Genomic DNA, 19,104 nt, shown 5'->3' with positions numbered 1-19,104 from the left:
GATTCCCAATCATGGAAATAGGTTTATGATATATTGACTGAAAAAAGGGAAAGCTATAAAATTGAATGTATTATCATTTTTTTTTTTTTTTCCAAAAATGGGATCAAATGCCATGCCCAGAGGACAGACAGAACAGAGCTTAGAAGATACCCACTAATCTGGTCATTATCTTGGGGAAAGAGGCAGAAGAGAAAGGAAGGAAGGACCTCCCCTTTCTGATTTTATTCCTCTGAATCAGCTGAAGATGTACTTTTACAATAAAAAAAAAAAAAAAAACCACCCTAACAATAAAACCTAAGAACCCACAAATGTCCACCTGATAGTCCATGAGAAAAAAACTGCAAAACAAGCAAAAAAAAGTTACTGCAGAGTTGGCAGCCTGTGGATAGGGCACCAGCTTCTACACCTGAAGGACTCACTCATTTTTACCACTTACTAGCCGTGTAACCTTAGCCAAGTCCCTCAGCTGGGGCCCTTATCTCCTCACCTCCAACAGAGGAACAAAACCTAACTGAAGTTTTGTGAGGATTCCAGGCACTGTATGCAAAATACCTAGAAAACAGGAGTTGCTCAATATATGGAAGGTAATAAATACACATTTCCCGAGCAACTGTGAGTTCTCAGATCATTAATCTGTTTTCATTGCAGCATACAATGAAATATTGACTGAAACAAACACCAAAATGGTTTCAGGCATTACATCTCAAATACAACTTTGTGGAAAACAGTATGATCACATGACTCTTACAAGGTATAACAACAATCTAACACTTTTATAAACTGCATTTATTGTACAGAGTACTCAGAAGAAAGAAAAAATATGTACAGCCATTCATTTTCATTAACACATGTATTCTGTCCTGCAATACTGGAGAGGTGGAATGTGTCTGGCACAGAAATAACCCCTAGGAGTTATAAATTAGAAAAACAACACTTTTAAAAAAGATTTTTACTTTTCTGGTAGAAATATAAAAACTGTGGTTCATGGGGAAAAACATTAAAATTAAAAAGTCCAATCAATTATAGAGGTGGCTTTAACACTTAAAGTTTTCTCCCTCAAACCAACTTGTCAACAGCAGTGTTTAAAATCTACATATAAATAAATGGGCAGCGCTGCCCAGATAGCAGCACAGTATGAGCAACTCACAGTCACGCTGCGCGGTGTTCTCAGTGCACAAATAATGCCCCTTCCCGGCATCCCGCGGTGGGCACTTACAGAAGGGCATCATCACCTGGTGCCGCAACCTGCAACTCAACATCCATCTTCTCACAACACCACCATTTAAAGGTACCAAAACAAACTGATTTGTTTAAAAAAAAAAAAAAAAAAAAGTCGGTGGGGGAGGCAAGGGTACATGACAGCCATTACGTCGTCTTCCTGAATCCCTTTAGAATAGGGTAGATGTTTTCAAATGCTTCATAAATTTCTGCTCTGACTTTAGCACCTAAGAAGACAAGTTGGAGTAGAGATGAGAGACTGAAATGGCACTTAACATATTAAGAAGGTAAAATTATTACCTTAAAGCTGCAAGCACAATTCTCACCATACCCAGTCAGATTAAGGCACACACATGAAAACATTAATGGTAGAATCCCTTGTCACAATCTTATTTTTGTTTATAAAACAATACTTTTAAAAAATCATCTTAGTGACTCCAGCGTCTCATTCTATAGCTCAAGAGGCATGTATTCACACTTCTCATCTTGGTCCTGAACCAGGCCATAAATCAAGCAGGACGGCAATCATAACAACTGAATCTTCTTCTCCCAATTGCTACCTTCAACTAAACTCTTTTCTGAATCTTCTTTTCTTGTCTATAATCATATTGCTGAAGAATCCTAAAACTTCAGATAACTAATTCCAAGTGAAAACACCATCTTTTATTCGATGCAATGGTCACCTCCTCACTGTAAATGGAAGTCTGCTTGCAGAGCTGTGGTCAGACTTCCCTGCTCTCACTGTGCCTTTAGTGCGCAGGTTTCTCGTCAGACTTTGGGTGGGAAGCCTTTGTACAAGAAGCTAGCCCACTGTCCCAAAACTGAAATTTCTTTTCAGCACTGAGAAAATGCCATACTCAAAACACTTACGAACTTTCAGATACTACTTCCTGTTATAACTTACCTGTTAATACAACTTTTCCAGAAACAAAAATAAGGAGAACAATTCTGGGTTTGATCATTCTGTAGATTAAACCAGGAAATAACTCTGGCTCATAACTGGAAGGAAAATTGCAAAAACAGTTTAGAAATTAAGAGCTTTGTGTGCTTTTAGATAAAATGAGGACCTGTACAAGGAAAAATACTGAATAAACAAGCAAACCAGTCGAGGTAAAGCACAGTTCTTCAAACAGCATCAAAGGATAGAATAATTAAAGCAAGTGAGGCCGACTTGTAGTCATCCGTTGATAACCATTGGATGGGAGGCTATTTGTCCTCCTATCACTTTACCCTATTTCTATTGAATCTGGATTTTCTGATTTAAGAAAAAGAGCCCTGTAGTTATGTCTGCAGTCTCTATATCATTAGATATAATGATATCTAATGCAGATAATAATCCTTTACTTTTACAGTCCTAATAATTACTATTACAGTCCTAATAATCATTTACTTCTAAGATCTGATACTGACAGTTTAACTTTTAATCATATCTCACCTCCTTAAAGTGAAATATTCTCTAGCTGTCAACTGTGGTCAGGAAATTTAATCAAACTTATATACTAGCCTGAGAATTAACCTATACCTGATTAAGCTGTCTGACTGAATGGACTATTGGTATATATTCTTTTTTTTTTGAGATGGAGTCTTGCTGTGTCGCCCAGGCTGGAGTACAGTGGCATGATCTTGGCTCACTGCAACCTTCACCTCCTGGGTTTGAGTGATTGTCCTGCCTCAGCCTCCTGTGTAGCTGGGATTACAGGCGTGCACCACCATATCCAGCTAATTTTTGTATTTTTAGTAGAGACGGGGTTTCACCATGTTGGCCAGGCTGGTCTTGAACTCCTGAACTCAAGTGATCTGCCTGCCTCGGCCTCCCAAAGTGCTGGGATTACAGGCGTGAGCCACCAGGCCAGGCCTGCTACATATTCTTCTAAACCTAGCTCATTTTTCTCAGTTCAGACAGACTGAAAACAGGATGCCTCTGTTTCTGTGTGTCTGACCTAAGACAAAATTCAGGACAGGCTTCTCTGAGGAAGAGTGCAATGGGTAGACATATGGAACTCAAGTGGGAGCTTCCTAGGTGAAAAGGGCAATGAGTGTACTAGGCATAAAAGCGGCAAGTGCAAAGGCCCAGGGCAGGAAGAACCAAGTGAGCCCAAGGGGCACACATAACTAATGTGCCTGTGAACAGACACCAGAAGACCATGAGATGAAGCAGTGAGGTGGGCAGGGCTGCCTGCCTGTGGGTCTTCACCTGCAAGTAGCAGGGAAGATAATAGAAAGTTGTTCCTATGGCTCAACTTCACACTTTGCTGGTAGATCTGACACAATGTTGACTAAAAGAGAAGATCCAAACTGGGAAAAAAAATTGATATAAAAGGTTAGGTTCAATTCATGCATTCCAAGTGTATTCAGCAATAAAATGATAAAACATACAGAAGTAGAATCAAATTCATTCCAGCAAAGGGGAGTTATGGGTACCGCTAAGTGCTAAGGGAAGCAGAGGCTGGTAAGGGTGATAAATATGACTGAGAACATCAGGAAGACAATGCAAGAATACATACAACTATAACCATGTCAACTGTTCTCATATACTGAATATTTTGCATGTGTTTTATTCTGAACAATGTTTAGATTATAAATGAACTGTTGCCAAGAGCAATCATAATACATTTCAGACTTACCTACTAAATTGTTGGTGGGTGAGCACAAGGCCTTCTAACCTTATAGGAAACTTCACATCACAGCTCCCCACCATGTTCTGAATCTTGAAGTCCAAGAACTTAGCTGGAAAACCCAACTTCTGTACAACTCTAGCATATTTTCTTGCTGCCAGTCTGGACTGTTCTTCACTAGGGAAAGGAAAAAAGTGAGTTATTCATACTCAGAGCCAGCTAAAATACTTATTTAAACTAATAACTTATAAAAAGTCCAAAACAGTAAACTAATAAAGTGTAAAGTGGTCAGCCTTCTTGCAATAGGAGAAAAGACTGACAGACATTCACAATTCCTTCTAAAGTATTCCTGGATCCTTGACAGAAAATGTGGGTGTGCCAAAATGGCCTTTCGATCCGCCAAATTATTGTAGCCCTAGATTTTATGGATGTGAATTATCACCATCATCAATCATCACTATTTATGTATTTTAGCCCATGCATTTCTACTGAGAAGAAAATTAACAAACTTCATTTTGATCAGAAAATGTTGATGAGATTTATTATTGAACAATGTATTCACTAATTCTATCCTCTTTTATACCAAGACTCATCATGAATAGACATTCCTATGTCATTTGTTGAATAAAACTATGACTTAGCAGTTCAGAGCTTACATAAGAAAAGCAGAATGTGGGCCAAGTGTGGTGGCTTACACCTGTAATCCCAAGCACTTTGGGAGGCCAAGGCGGATAGATCACCTGAGGTCAAGAGTTCCGAGACCAGTTTGGTCAACATGGTGAAACCCTATCTCTACTAAAAATACAAAAATTAGCCGGGCGTGGTGGCAGGCACCTGTAATCCCAGCTACTTGAGAGGCTGAGGCAGGAGAATCATTTGAACTTGGGAGGTGGAGGTTGCAATGAGCCAAGAATGTGCCACTGTACTCCAGCCTAGGCGACTCTGCCAAAAAAAAAAAAAAGAAAGAAAAGGAAAAAAAGAAAGAAGAGAAGAGAAAAAAGAAAAGAGAAAAAGGAAGGCAGGCAGGCAGGCCGGGCATGGTGGCTCGCACCTGTAATCACAATACTTTGGGAGGCTGAGGCAGGCAGATCATGAGGTCAGGAGATCGAGATCATCCTGGCTAACACAGTGAAACCTCGTCTCTACTAAAAACACAAAAAAATTAGCCGGGCATGGTGACGGGCACCTATAGTCCCACCTACTCGGGAGGCTGAGGCAAGAGAATGGCATGAACCCACGAGGCAGAGCTTGTAGTGAGCCGAGATCGCCCCACTGCACTCCAGCCTGGGCGCAGAGTGAGACTCCATCTCAAAAACAACAACAACAACAAAAAAGAATGTGAAAATATTACCGTTAAAAGACTATCAGATGCAGGGGATCAGGAAGAACAAAAATCAAGCATACATATATATGCTATGCTTTTAATTTTCAGGTAAATTTACTGGTGGTTTCTTGTCTTGATGAAATAGTCATCCAACTAGATACACAATATTCAGTTTTCAGATGCTCTGGGACAAAAAGGCTAAATGCTGCATGAAAAGCTTGCCTTGATAAACCAAAAGTTTCTGATGTTCCATGCAGGGGAAAACAAGCAAACAAAACGGCTCTTAATTAAAAAGGTTACTACTGCATATTGTGGCCAAGGGGAAGTGAAAGGTAAGAACAGATCCTTGTCCTGCATTCTGAAAAAACTCGGAGACCAGGAACCAGAATGTCCACACCAATGGCATTCCCTTCACTGAAAGACAATTTCAAACTTCAGAATAAGCAAAGACATCCGCAGCCCCTTCTATGTGTTGATACCTCCAGGTACATTTAATACTCTTTCATTTAAAAAGTTTTAGTGGCCGGGCGCGGTGGCTCACGCTTGTAATCCCAGCACTTTGGGAGGCCGAGGCGGGCGGATCACGAGGTCAGGAGATCGAGACCACGGTGAAACCCCGTCTCTACTAAAAATACAAAAAATTAGCCTGGCGTGGTGGCGGGCGCCTGTAGTCCCAGCTACTCGGAGAGGCTGAGGCCGGAGAATGGCGTGAACCCAGGAGGCAGAGCTTGCAGTGAGCCGAGATTGCGCCACTGCACTCCAGGCTGGGTGACAGAGCAAGACTCCGTCTCAAAAAAAAAAAAAAAAGTTTTAGTTTATTTGTTCAGTTCATTTATGAAGCTAATGTCACTAATTTTCCCCCTGGTTTTTGACTCCTACCAGGTATATGAGCTCTGTTTAGAATAGTCAGGTCCCCAGAGCACTAACCTTCAGACAGGATCACTTCAGATGGAGAATATAGGCAATGACATTTTATAATATGGGTGCATTCCTTAAGATCTGCACAACTCAAACACTCATAATGAAAGCTAGTTCCAGTGAGACGGCAGGTTTCTGCGGCCAACACGTGGTGCTGTCACGCTGCCAGGCCCAGTAAGGTCTGCAAAGCCCTTACATCATTAGCTTAGAAGTGTTTTCATTCTTATCATTTTTCTTCCATTTCAAGATGTATTTGTGTTATTTACAACATTTTTCACGTAAAGGGAATTTTATTAATAGTTCTGATGTTGTATTACAGCTTACCTAATTTTTTTTTTTTTTTTTTTTTTCTGGAGAAAGTGTCTTGTTCTGTCTCCCATGCTGGAGTACAGTGGCATAATCTCAGTTCACTGCAACCTCCACCTCCCAGATTTCAGCGATTCTCATGCTTCAGCCTCCCAAGTAGCTGGGACTACAGACATCCACTACCACGCCTGGCTAATTTTTGTATTTTTAGTACAGATGGAGTTTCACCGTGTTGGCCAGGCTGGTCTCGAACTCCTGGCCTCAAGTGATTTGCCCGCCTTGGTGAGACACCACGCCTGCCCATATCTAATTTTTAAGAAAATGAAATCACTGCTATCTAAAATTAATAGAATCAAATAATACATAAATAAATAAAAATAAAATTAATAGAATCTTATTAAAATGGTTTTTATAAGAAAGCAATAATAACATGTTAAAGTGCTAACCTAATAACCTAAAAACAATGAGATAGCACCTTTTCATTCATAACCCATAGGCCAGAAGAATGAATTTCTTACGGCTACCTCTTGGCTCCTGTGCACACCATTTTCCCAGAACTGAAAATCAGTGCCGTGGTTCGTGGCTCTCTTATCCTCATGATTACCGCAGCAAACCGCTAAAATGGTCAGAGAGAATAATTAGTGAGGTCATGCCAAACTGCTCAATTTTGTTAGGAGAACTACCCATTGACAAAAAATCACAACTGGTAGGAAGGACATAGTACATCTAATTATCAAAATATTTGTCCTGTATTTCTGTATATCTGTAAAGGATTTGCATACACCACATGTAACAAATATTCCTTTGCATAAGGAGCAGAAAATAATCAATTGTGACTACCAAGTTATACCAAGATCTGTATGTTCTTTCACATGAGCTTTCCATCAAGAGAAATGTTTGCAAAATTTGGTTATGTTCTCAATAAACACCAGTGCTTCTGTTTCTACTTTATATTTGTATTCAAGTAAATGTGATTATAATAGATGAAAGATTAATTCTTAGAATGGTACATGTCATACAGACTCCTTATGAGTGGTTAAAAAGTTATTTTCAGACCCTTAGCTATCTTTCAGATCTTAGGCATTATGTTTCAAGCATTTTAAAATGCACCCTAAGTCCATTACTTAACACTTCTCTCAACCCAGCTAATGTTTATCCAAATTACTTTGCCTACTATAGCTGGCAAACATCATCCCTATACATATACAAAATTCTTCACATGATCCCAATACAATATATATATAACTTAGCTTATTTTATAGACTGCTGTATTCCCAGGGATTCTTATATCACAGACACTCAATAAAAGATACAAAACAATGCACATTTTACTTTAGATCTTCATTTTGTTGGTGTCAAGGAATAAGTATAACACAAACTCTTTGATATACAGATTTTTTTTTTTTGAGGTGGAGTCTCGCTCTGTTGCCAGGCTGGAATGCAATGGCGCAATCTCCGCTCACTGCACCCTCTGCCTCCCAGGTTCAAGTGATTCTCCTGCCTCAGCCTCCCAAGTAGCTGGGATTACAGGCGCATGCCACCACTCTCGGCAAATTTTTGTATTTTTAGTAGAGACGGGGTTTCACTGTGTTGGCCAGGATGGTCTTGAACTCCTGACCTCAGATGATCTGCCCGCCTCGGCCTCCCAAAGTGCTGGGATTACACGTGTGAGCCACCAAGCCCAGCCGATTTTTTTTTAAGAGACAGGGTCTTGCCATGTTGCCTGGGCTGGTGTTGATCTCCTAGGCTCCAGCAATTCTCCTTCCTCAGCCTCCCAAAGTGCTGGGATTACAGGCATTAGCCACTGTGCCTGGCCTGATCTACAGACATTTGTTATACAGCGTGAAATACATTAAAATACAGAGACATGGCAAAGACAAAAAAGAAAAAAAAAAAAAGAAATCCATTAAATCTAACCTTGGGATTATATTCGGCATTTCGGGCACGAAGTGCAATGGTCTTTAGGTCAAGTTTACAACCAAGATTCACTGTGGATACAATATTTCTGTAAGAAATTTAAAAAGAAAACACAACTATTTAAATTACTTAACTTTCATTGGATGAGGTGTTAGAAATTATGCAGACATCTCATTATTTCAACCAGGCTTTAATTTTTTTTAACTGCTCACATTTATTGTTTAACAAGTATCATGCACATGTTGAGCATTTTAGATAGATTATTCCATTTAATACTTATAATGCACTGAGGTAGAAGTTGCCAGTATTCACACATTTGGATAAATAAGCTGAGGCTTAAAGGCAGTGCACCTTGCTCAGGATGCAATGGCTCCCAAGTGGAGGAGCCAGGATTTGAGTCTGTCTGTCTCCAGAGCCTGCCCTTAGCCTTCTCACAGACAAACTCAATTCTCATCTGTGAGCTCTGAAAAGCCACCACCACCACCCTACTCCTAAGTCACTATTTATAATGAAAACAAGCAGGCATGAACTGCCCAGTTCTCTCAAAGTAAGTATCTTTCGAAAAACAAGAGCTAAGTGTCTTTAGCAAAAAAAAAAAAAAAAAAAAAAAGCAAAACCCTGCTTTCTCTTCTAATTAACTCTCAGTAAATAAGGATAAACAGAGGCATCTGGGTCCACTGACCCCTTTCATTTCTGAGTGTTCTTAAATCATTTCATGAATAACTTATACAAGAATAAAGACAAACTAAAAAGCAACTCTATTAGAAATTTTAATAAAAATTTAAACAAACCCACATTTTCATTGTACATTTTTCTGCTTATGAAAGTATATATACTTGAAATGGACAATGCCCTTTGAATGCAATTAACTGCTCAACAACTGTCTGGCATGGCCCTGGAAATCAGCTTCCCAAGAATATCGAGTCCAGATTTCAAAGACGTAGGTTCAAAGAGGTTTTAGCTCATTGTTGCTCCTGGTTCTTTGTCTTGTACTGTCAAAAGGCAATACTTTTGAAAACTTGATGGCTCATAATTTTTTTTCAAAAGAGAATGGCAGTCTATGATACACAACTGTAAAAGCCAATTAGGTTGATCCACACAATGAATGTTTTCGTTTCCATATCATCTTATTTCCTTCCAATCACCGTTGTATACACATTTGCCTTTAGCATTTGTCCACTTATGAACTATATCAAGTAGATTTTAGTATGTCTATCACAACTTTAGTCACATAATTGTTAAATGTATTCTTATATATTTTCATTAATTAAATATTTACCTTAATCCCTCTTAAGCCTACAAGATTGAGAGGGCACTGAATTACCACCCAGGAGGGTTCTTAGTAGATAGTGGAAATTCAGGAATGGGGATGACTGGATGCTCTGGGGAGTATCAGAACAACAAAGGCACTGGCAAGAAACAAACACCTGACTGTACTATTTATAATTTATTATTTAAATCAGAAATGCAAACTTAAATACTCCTGGGAGTCAGACAAGCATGCTGGACGCATGGGAGCAGTATAGACAAGGATGAGCTAAAAAGGGCTCTCTCTAAAATCACTAAAATTACTCTTGTTTTTAAAATTGTGTGTGGGGTCAAACAAAATTGTGGAGGCAAGATTTAGGTCTTTGGGTGAAAGTCAGCATCCACGATTACACACACTTAGTTCCAAAAATGATCAGAGATAGCTTATAAACAACAACCATATATGTAACAAGGTGAATAAATGCAAATAGGAAATACTAGATCTAAAGGGAGTATGAAGGAGGAAGGTATCTGTACAAGAAAACTGAGATGAGATGCAGAGACTGCAAGTAACCTTTTAATTTGGTCTTAAGCTTTCTAAAATGGAAAGCTATACACTTCTTATTGACTGGGATTATTTGGAAATATTGCTGGTTTTTCAGGAAGATGAAATTATTTCCTACCCCTACTACACTGTTACATATAGAACCCACTTCATTTAGGTAGAAAAATCCATTTACGACAAGAACAGTCATCCTCATTTTGTGGGAAGGACACAAACCTTCAAAGATTATATGCAGCCCCCATGGTAAAAACAAAAAACAAGAACTACCAGAAATTATACTGATATTGTGACTAAAGACCTAAAATAGCATAAGGGAAAGAGACTACATAACATTGTGATTTAGCAATATCAGATACAGGGAAATGCCTATAATATAATAATAACAACAGTGAAAGATTAAATTTTATTGGCTCAGGTATGTAAACACAAATGACCACATTTCTTTTTTTTTTTTTATTTTTTTTATTTTTTTGAGACGGAGTCTCCCTCTGTCGCCCAGGCTGGAGTGCAGTGGTGCAATCTCGGCTCACTGCAAGCTCCGCCTACCGGGTCCACGCCATTCTCCTGCCTCAGCCTCTCCGAGTAGCTGGGACTACAGGCGCCCGCCACCACGCCCGGCTAATTTTTTGTATTTTTAGTAGACACGGGGTTTCACCGTGGTCTCGATCTCCTGACCTCGTGATCCGCCCGCCTCGGCCTCCCAAAGTGCTGGGATTACAAGCGTGAGCCACCGCGCCCGGCCAAATGACCACATTTCTAAACCTGTTAAGAGCCTTTTACTGAGGACACTAAGAGCTTTGCTTCCCTTTCCCAAGTGTGAGATAAAGCAAATTCTGATACACAATTACTGTTAGTGCCACTCCCTCCCTTAATAAAAGGATCCATCTGAAAACAGAGCAGGAACACAACTCAAAGGGACTCCTAAGTGAGAGGAAACATAAAACACCAAGTACTCACTGCAGCTGCGGTACAATCCCGGAACTCTCCGAAGCTGGTGTGGCAGGAGTGATGGGGGTCATGGGGGTCATGGGGGAGGGATACAGTGGAGTGGTGCCCGGCAAGGGTGCAGTTGTGAGAGTCTGTGAGTGGAAGAGCTGTGGTGCCTGGCCTGAGGTTCCCTGTGTTGCCTGCTGGGACGTTGACTGCTGAACGGCTGCAGCTGCCACTGCCTGTTGCTGCTGCTGCTGCTGCTGCTGCTGCTGTTGTTGCTGTTGCTGCTGCTGCTGCTGCTGCTGCTGTTGTTGCTGCTGCTGCCTTTGCTGCTCTTCCAAAATAGACAGACTATTGGTGTTCTGAATAGGCTGTGGGGTCAATCCAGTGCCATAAGGCATCATTGGACTAAAGATAGGGATTCCGGGAGTCATGGCACCCTGTGGAAAGCAAGGAGAAAAATAGGTTAGGCCAGCTGCTGCTAAGTGTTTGTGGAACTTTCTTGGTGGAACAGCAGGTGAGATGTGCAAAGACAGATGCCTTCTGAGAATAATGGGGTTATTAAACATTAATTATGGAAGAATCAGCTATTCTTATACATATTGCTTTCTTCTTTAATACCACATGGTAGATAAACATGAAGAAAAATTGATAAACTGAACTTCGGAAACATTGAAAACTTCTGTTCTTTGAAAGACACCACTGAGAAAATTAAAAGGCAGGCCACGGACTGGGAAAAAAAATACCTACAATACATACATCTGAGAAAGGACTGGTAAACAGAATAATAAAGAGCTCTGACAACTCCATAAAAGAAGATCAACAAATAAAATAATAAAGGGCAAAAGATGTGAAGGACATATTATAAATGAAGATGCAGGCATACCTCAGAGATACTGCGGGTTAGGTTCCAGACCATCTCTATTTCCCAGTGTCTACAAAAGTTATGTTAACACTATAGTCTATTAAGTGTGCAGTAGCATTATGTCTGATAATATGCATATACCTTAATTTAAAAATGCTTTATTGCTAAAAATGCTACAATCATGTGAGCCTGCGGCAAATCATCATCTTTTTGCTGACAGAGGGTCTTGCCTCGATGTTGATGGCTGCTGACGGATCAGGGTGGTAGCTGTGGCAATTTCTTAAAATAAGACGGACGAAGTTTGCCACACCGACTAACTCTTCCTTTCACTGAAGATGTCTCTGTAGCATAGGATGCTGTCTGACAGCATTTTACCCACACTAGAACTTATTTCAAAATTGGAGTCAATCCTCTCAAACCCTGCTGCTGCTTTATCAACTAAGTTTATGTAATATTCTAAAGTCATCAATTCTTCACCAGGAGTCAATTCCATCTCAAGAAACCACTTTCTTTGCTTATCCACAAGAAGCAACTCCTCATCTGTTCAGGTTTTATCAAAAAGTTGCAGCAAATCAGTCACATCTTCAGATTCACTTCTAATTCTAGTTCACTTGCTATCTCCACTACACCTGCAGTAACTTCTAGCACTGAAGTCTAGAACCTCTCAAAGTCATCCATGAGGGTTGGAATCAACTTCTTCCAAACTCTTATTCATGTTGATATTTCACCCTCCTCCCATGAATCACGAACTTTCTTAATGGCATCTAGAATGGTGAATCTTTTCCAGAAGGTTTTCAATTCACTTTGCCCAGATCCATCAGAGGAATCATTATCTATGGCAGCTACAGCATATGTCCCTCCCTGCTTCCTTTCTTTGAGACAGGGTCTCCAACATAGCCTTTAACTTCTGGACTCAAGTGACCCTCCCGCCTCAGCCTCCCAAGTAGCTGGGACTACAGGCACATGCCACCATGACCAGCTAATTCAAAAAAATTTTTTTTTTGTCGCAACAGGGACTTGTTTTGTTACCCAGGTTGGTCTCGAGCTCCTGGCTTTGAGTGATCCTTCCACCTTGGCCTCCCAAAGTACCGAGATTACAAGCATGAGCCACCATGCCCTGCTGTATTTCTTAAATAGTAAGAATTGAAAGTTGAAATTACTCCTTGATCCATGGGCTGAAGAATGGATATATTATTTAAGCAGGCATGAAAACAATATTAATCTCCTTTTTCTTCTCCATCAGAGCTTGTGGACAACTAGTTACACTGTCAGTGAGTAATATTTTGAAATGAAACTTTTTTTCTGAGTAGATCTCAAAGAGCTTAAAATGTTCAGTAAACCATGCTGTAAACAGACGTGCTCTCATCAGGTTTTGTTGTTCTGTTTACTGAGAACAGGCACAGTAGATTTAGCGTAATTCTTAAGTGCTCTATGATTTTAGAACAGTAGATGAGCATTGGCTTCAACTTAAAGTCACCAGCTCTATTAGCCCCTAACTACAGTCAGCCAATCCTCTGAAGCTTTGAAGCTAGGCATTGATTTCTCCTCTCTAGCTATAAAAGTCCTAGATAGCATCTTCTTCCAGTAGAAGGCTGTTTCATCTACATTAAAAATCCATTATTTAGTATATTAGTATAGTCACCTTCATCAATTATCTCAGCTAGATCTTCCAGATAACTTGCTGCTTCACGTTGCATTTCTATGTTGTGGAGAAGGCTTCTCTCCTTTATTAAAGGTCATGAATAAACCTCTGCTAGTTTCAAAATTTTCTTCTACAGCTTCCTCTCCTCTCTCAGCCTTTACAGAATTGAAGAGAGTTAAGGCCTTGCTCTGGATTACACTTTGGCTTAAGGGGATGTATGGGTGGTATGATCTTCTATCCAGACCAGTCAAACTTTCTCCATATAAGCAATAAGGCTGTTTTGCTTTCTTATCACTTGTGGGTTTACTGGAGTAGCACTTCTAATTTCCTTTAAGAACTTTTCCCTTGCATTCACAACTTGGCTAACTATTTTGGTGCAAGAGGCCTAGCTTTTAGCCTGTCTCAGCTTTCAACATGCCTTCTTCACTAAGTATAATCATTTCTAGCTTTTGGTTTAAAATGAGAGATGTGCAGCTCTTCCCTTCATCTGAACAGTTAATTAAAAGTCACTGTAAGGTTATTAATTAGCCTAATTTCCATATTGTTGTGTCTCAAGGACTAGGGAAGACCAAGGAGAGGGAGAGAGATGGGGGAATGGCTGGTCAGATTGTAGACATTTATCAGTTAAGTTCCTGTATTATACGGATGCAGTTTATGGCATTCAATAATAATTACAATAGTAACATCAAAGATCACTGATCACAATAACAGATAATAATGAAAAGGTTTGACTGGGCACAGTGGCTTATGCCTGTAATCCCAACACTTTGGGAGGCCAAGGCAGATGGATCACTTGCAGCCAGTAGTTTGATACCAGCCTAGCCAACATGGTGAAACTCCGTCTCCACTAAAAATACAAAATTTAGCTGGGTGTAGTGGTGCATGCCTGTAATCCTAGCTACTCGTGAGGCTGAGGCAGGGGAATTGCTTGAACACGGGAGATGGAGGTTGCAGTGAGCCAAGACTACACCACTGCACTCCAGCCTGCGCAACAGAGTGACTGTCTGGAAAAAAAAAAAAAAAAAGAAAAAGAAAAAGAAAAAGTTTGAAAACAATAACAGATAATAATGAAAAAGTTTGAAATCCCGCAAAAATTACCAAAATCTAACCCCAAGACATGAAGTGAGTACACACTGTTGGAAAAATAACGCCAAGACTTGCTGGGTACAGGTTTACCACAACCTTCAATTTGTCAAACATGCAGTAAAGTGAAGTGCAGTAAAGTGAGGTGGGCCTGTGTATGAGTGGCTGACAAGCACTTGCCAAGGTGCTCAGAAACATTAGTAATCAGGCAAATAAAAATCAAAACTACAATAAGATACTACTAAGCAATCACTAGAGTAAAAGTAGAAAGACTGACAGCACGAAGTGTTGGTTAGGATGTGGAGCAACTTAAATCTCTTATGCTGCAAAACAATACAGCCACTTCAGAAAACAGTTTGGCAGTTTCTTATAAAGTTATACATACACCAATATAGGACCTAGCAATCCTACTCCTAAGTATTTACCCATGAGAAATAAAAACAGTGCATTCAAAGTCTACACAAATGTTTACAGTGCTTTTATTCATAATAGCTCCAAACTGGAAAGACCCCAAATGTGAGCAACTGGAGAATGGATGAACTGTGGAACATCCAAACAATGGAGTGATACTTAGCTATACAATGGATTAACTACTGATATACAAACAGTATATTGGGCTAAGAAGTCAAACATACACAAAAAAGCATACACTATGATTCCATCTATATGAAATTCTAGAATAGACGAAACTAATCTTCAGCATTGAAAAGCAGATTCAGTAGTTACCTGGGGCCAGCAGAGTGACTATAAAGGGGAAGAAGGGACTTTTTAAGGTAATTGAAATGTTCTGTAACTTATACATTATGTAATTATCAAAACAGACACTTAAAATGAGTTTTTTTGAGACAGAGTCTCGCTCTGTCTCCCACGCTGGAGTGCAGTGGCACGACCTCTGCTCACTGCAACCTCCACCTCCCGGGTTCAAGCAGTTCTCCCTGCCTCAGCCTCCCAAGTAGCTGGGATTACAGGCACCTGCCACAACGCCTGGCTAATTTTTGTATATTTTGTAGAGATGAGGTTTTGCCACGTTGGCCAGGCTGGTCTCGAACTCCTGACCTCAGGTGATTCCCCCCACCTTGGCCTCCCAAAGTGCTGAGATTACAGGCGTGAACCACTGCACCCAGGCTGAAAAATTTTTAAAGTAGATGGGTGGTTGAGAACTTGAAATGTAAAAGGGGAAAAATAAAACTAGAAAATAATTTGGTGAGGGTGATTTTCAAAATCAAAGACCCTATATAATCATTTGGAACATTCTCATGTGTTTATCAAAATATTAGGTGTTTTATAAATATATAACTTAGCTTCCAAACAGACTCCTCAAATAAACACCATTGTGCCTATTCAAAGCCTAATAGAACTTCTCATCAAAATAAGGCTTAAAAAATATATTCAATCATTTTCAAAAACAGATCATTAAATGCCCTTCCTTGCCTTTTGATACCATCTCTTGCAGTTCATATTTCCGCCCTCCCTATTCTCTCCCTCCTGCTGTATTACCTGAGGGGAGGCCAAGCCCTGGGCGTAAGGTGGCAGGCTGTTGTTCTGATCCATGATGTTCACTTTCTTCTTGGCAAACCAGAAACCCTTGGGCTGGAACTCGTCTCACTATTCAATTTTTTCCTAGAGCATCTCCAGCACACTCTTCTCAGCAACTTCCTCAGTTCCTTGGGTTATCTTCACACACCAAGAAACACTGATGCTGCTTTGGAAAAAAGTCTGAAGTTTAATTTAAGGATCCAGGTAGCCTGTACAGTCCTACAAGCCAGTTCTATGGCTATACAAAACACAAACGTGAAAACCAATGAAGCTATTTTGGAATACATTTGTTTTTACCTTATAATCCTAAAGTCTTATTCCTTCCATGTTACCGGTGATTGCATGTAAAATCGCCAACAAAACAAAAATCGTTTTGTTACATGTTTAAATACTCGAAAAATGCTCAAAATCGAGCTGTCATAACCAGCATTAAAAACTTTTGAGGAAAAACACCTAGAAAACTAATTCCTAAGCAAAATGTAATATCAGAGCAGAATATTTACTAAGCACTGTATACACAGCACTGTTAGGCAAAGTTCAGATCTTTAAATATTCCAATTTTACATCCTCTACAATGTCTTGGGCAAAAAATTAAGTAAATATTAAATTCAATCCAATATACTTCAGAGTAATCATTTATCAAGCTCCTATTGTAATCCAATATACTTCAGAGTAATCATTTATCAAGCTCCTACTGTAATGAAACTGTAAGAGAAAAGCTGCACAGAGATAAAGCCCTGAATTTTTATAAATGTAATAACCTTACCTCTTTAGAACACATTAATGCAAACTATGCCTGTTATCTGACTTTTCTTAAATCATCATCGCTTTACTCACGACACATCTGAAATGAGTTTATACCAACATATTCTCACATAGAACTTAGAGGTCTCAAAGTTACAAATTATATGTCCAAAGATCCTTCAGGCATATGTACTTCAAGCATGTGCTGGTACAGAACAGACACTCAGATATTTGCTGAATGTATGAAAGACTCTGACGATCACTTTGAAAGGGCAAAGGCCCCCAAAGACTATCTATCCTACATACTCATCGCTGAAAAACAGACCAAAAAAGAAAGCAAGCTCTACTTCTGGAAATAAATATATCAGATATTTTTTAAATTATACTTTTTTTTGACAGTTATCCTATAATAACAATAACAGAAGTGCTGCAGATGAGGATATAAAGATAGGAGGATATAGTCCTTGGCATCAAAGTGTTCAATATGAAGGGTATGCAAATAATTACTGTAAAACATAGTATTATAATAGCAGGTATGGTCTAAGCTAAGTTCCTTGAATGCAAAAACCAGCCTACATGTCTTTGTGATCTCTGCATCTAGCACTATGCCTGGAATACAGTATGTGATCATGAATGAGCCCATATGCACCCCTGGAAGAGAAGACAATATAGACTAACAGCCAATCACTGTGAAGAGAGAGCAGTGTTTTCACAAAGCAGGGACCATCTAACTTGGGTCTCACAAGGTGAGTAGGAATTTACAAATCAGGGCTTCAGACAAAAGAGAAATCAAGCAGAAAGAGGTAACAGATTGAAAAAGCATGCAGTATGCAGGCGACAAGCTTAGCATGACTGTATAGAAGGTCACTGCAGGAGATGAGACAGCACATATTGGTGGGCTCATACTATCAGGAGTTTTAAATGTTATTGCATAGGCAATAATAACAGTTACGGATTTTGGAAGTGCAGTATCAATAGATCTAATTTGGCAACACTAGATGAATTTGAGAGGAGTAGAACTGGAGGCTGGAAGTTCCGTTTCAGGAATCTAAGGTTGAGGCAAGAGATAATGATGGCAGAATTTAAAGCCATTATAAGTATGATTAGAGATTTATCCAGGACCTTCGGTGGCTTCAGGCCACTTTTTGCAAATAAGTCTACAGAAGAAACCACACAGTGATTACTGCACTAATTTATCCTCAGAAAAGAGTTGTTTGCTGGGTATCTTCATCTCTTGGAAATGGAAATATCAAATCCAATATTTTTTGCAGGCAATCAAATTAATTCTGCATAGCCTTCTAGTGTCTGTATAACTAAATGAAGCACAGTCTTTTCACAGAAAAGCCTACCTAGAGATTTAGAAAACCATGATGGCCTGAACCGAGAGATGGGAGACCCTGTAAATAAAGTGGTGTGTATTATATCTTAAGCGCTACCGTGCCCGCTGTCTCAGGCTTCTGACAAAGTAAGTCTCAATGTTGGTAGCAAAACAGGCGGGCACAGATCAGGGTGAATCTGCTTCTAACACGGAGAAGAAGCGGATGGCAGGACAGGGCAGGGTAAACTTAGGGTCTTCGATGCAAGGGACTGTCCTGTCCCGCCTGCCGCCGCCCAGCCAGCCAGTAGTACCCTGAGCCCCACAATCGCACGATGGGAAGCCGCTTGCGCAACACGGCACAGTAGGGCACCACGCGGGAGCGGCGGCCAAGTGGCCGTTACAGGCCGGAACGGCGGCAGCACGAGAGGGAGGAACGTCCCCCCAGGGGCCTGCACGCGCGCCAATTCCTAGTTTCTTCTCCACCACTGCTCCCATGGCCTCAATGCAGTGGTCGCCTCCGCCCGAACCGTCAGAAAAGAGTACAAGCTGTTACCTGGGTCACTGCAAAGATCACTACGGGCCAACGGAAGCGAAGTTAAACAGCCAGCGGCCCAAGCGCCCGCCACAGCGAACCTGCCCGACCTCACTGAACTCCTGGCGCGCGTTGATAATGTCACTTCCGCCAGTTCTGCCCTCGGCTTCAGCGAGTTGCTCCCACTAGGGCCGAGGCCATGCGAAGTGTGGGCATAGGTCACTTCCTGTGTTTCCATAGGCGCAGAGCTTAAGGTAAGGAGGGGCGAAGCTCTTGAGGAGTTCCGGGGCGGGGCCGCCGTGCCACAGCCGTCTCTAATTGGCCCTTGCTGGACTTAGGAAAG

At 40.4% G+C, this 19,104-nt stretch overlaps 1 protein-coding gene across 3 annotated transcripts; it reads right to left on the bottom strand.

The window, feature by feature from the left end:
* Positions 1 to 765: 765 nt before the first annotated feature.
* On the bottom strand, positions 766 to 18,875 carry TBP (TATA-box binding protein). Of its 3 annotated transcripts, none has more exons than XM_032162658.2 (8): positions 18,783 to 18,875; positions 16,129 to 16,333; positions 11,069 to 11,481; positions 8,299 to 8,386; positions 6,906 to 6,997; positions 3,843 to 4,010; positions 2,123 to 2,217; positions 766 to 1,445 (listed from the first exon to the last, which is right to left on the bottom strand). In XM_032162658.2, exons 2-8 carry the CDS (start codon positions 16,180 to 16,182, stop codon positions 1,366 to 1,368), a joined length of 990 nt encoding a protein of 329 aa, XP_032018549.1. In that variant the 5' UTR covers positions 16,183 to 16,333; positions 18,783 to 18,875; the 3' UTR covers positions 766 to 1,365. The 3 variants fall into 3 exon arrangements, with proteins under 3 accessions (XP_032018549.1, XP_032018547.1, XP_058291691.1); XM_032162656.2 differs by having other exon boundaries at positions 16,129 to 16,330; XM_058435708.1 differs by lacking the exon at positions 18,783 to 18,875 and adding an exon at positions 18,261 to 18,645 and having other exon boundaries at positions 16,129 to 16,330.
* Between the last annotated feature and the right edge of the window lie 229 nt (positions 18,876 to 19,104).

Source organism: Hylobates moloch, unplaced genomic scaffold, assembly GCF_009828535.3.
Source record: "Hylobates moloch isolate HMO894 unplaced genomic scaffold, HMol_V3 SCAFFOLD_2, whole genome shotgun sequence".
Lineage (NCBI taxonomy): Eukaryota > Metazoa > Chordata > Mammalia > Primates > Hylobatidae > Hylobates > Hylobates moloch.
The sequence above is the reverse complement of the archived record's forward strand: the minus strand, read 5'-3'. Positions and strand labels throughout refer to the sequence as shown.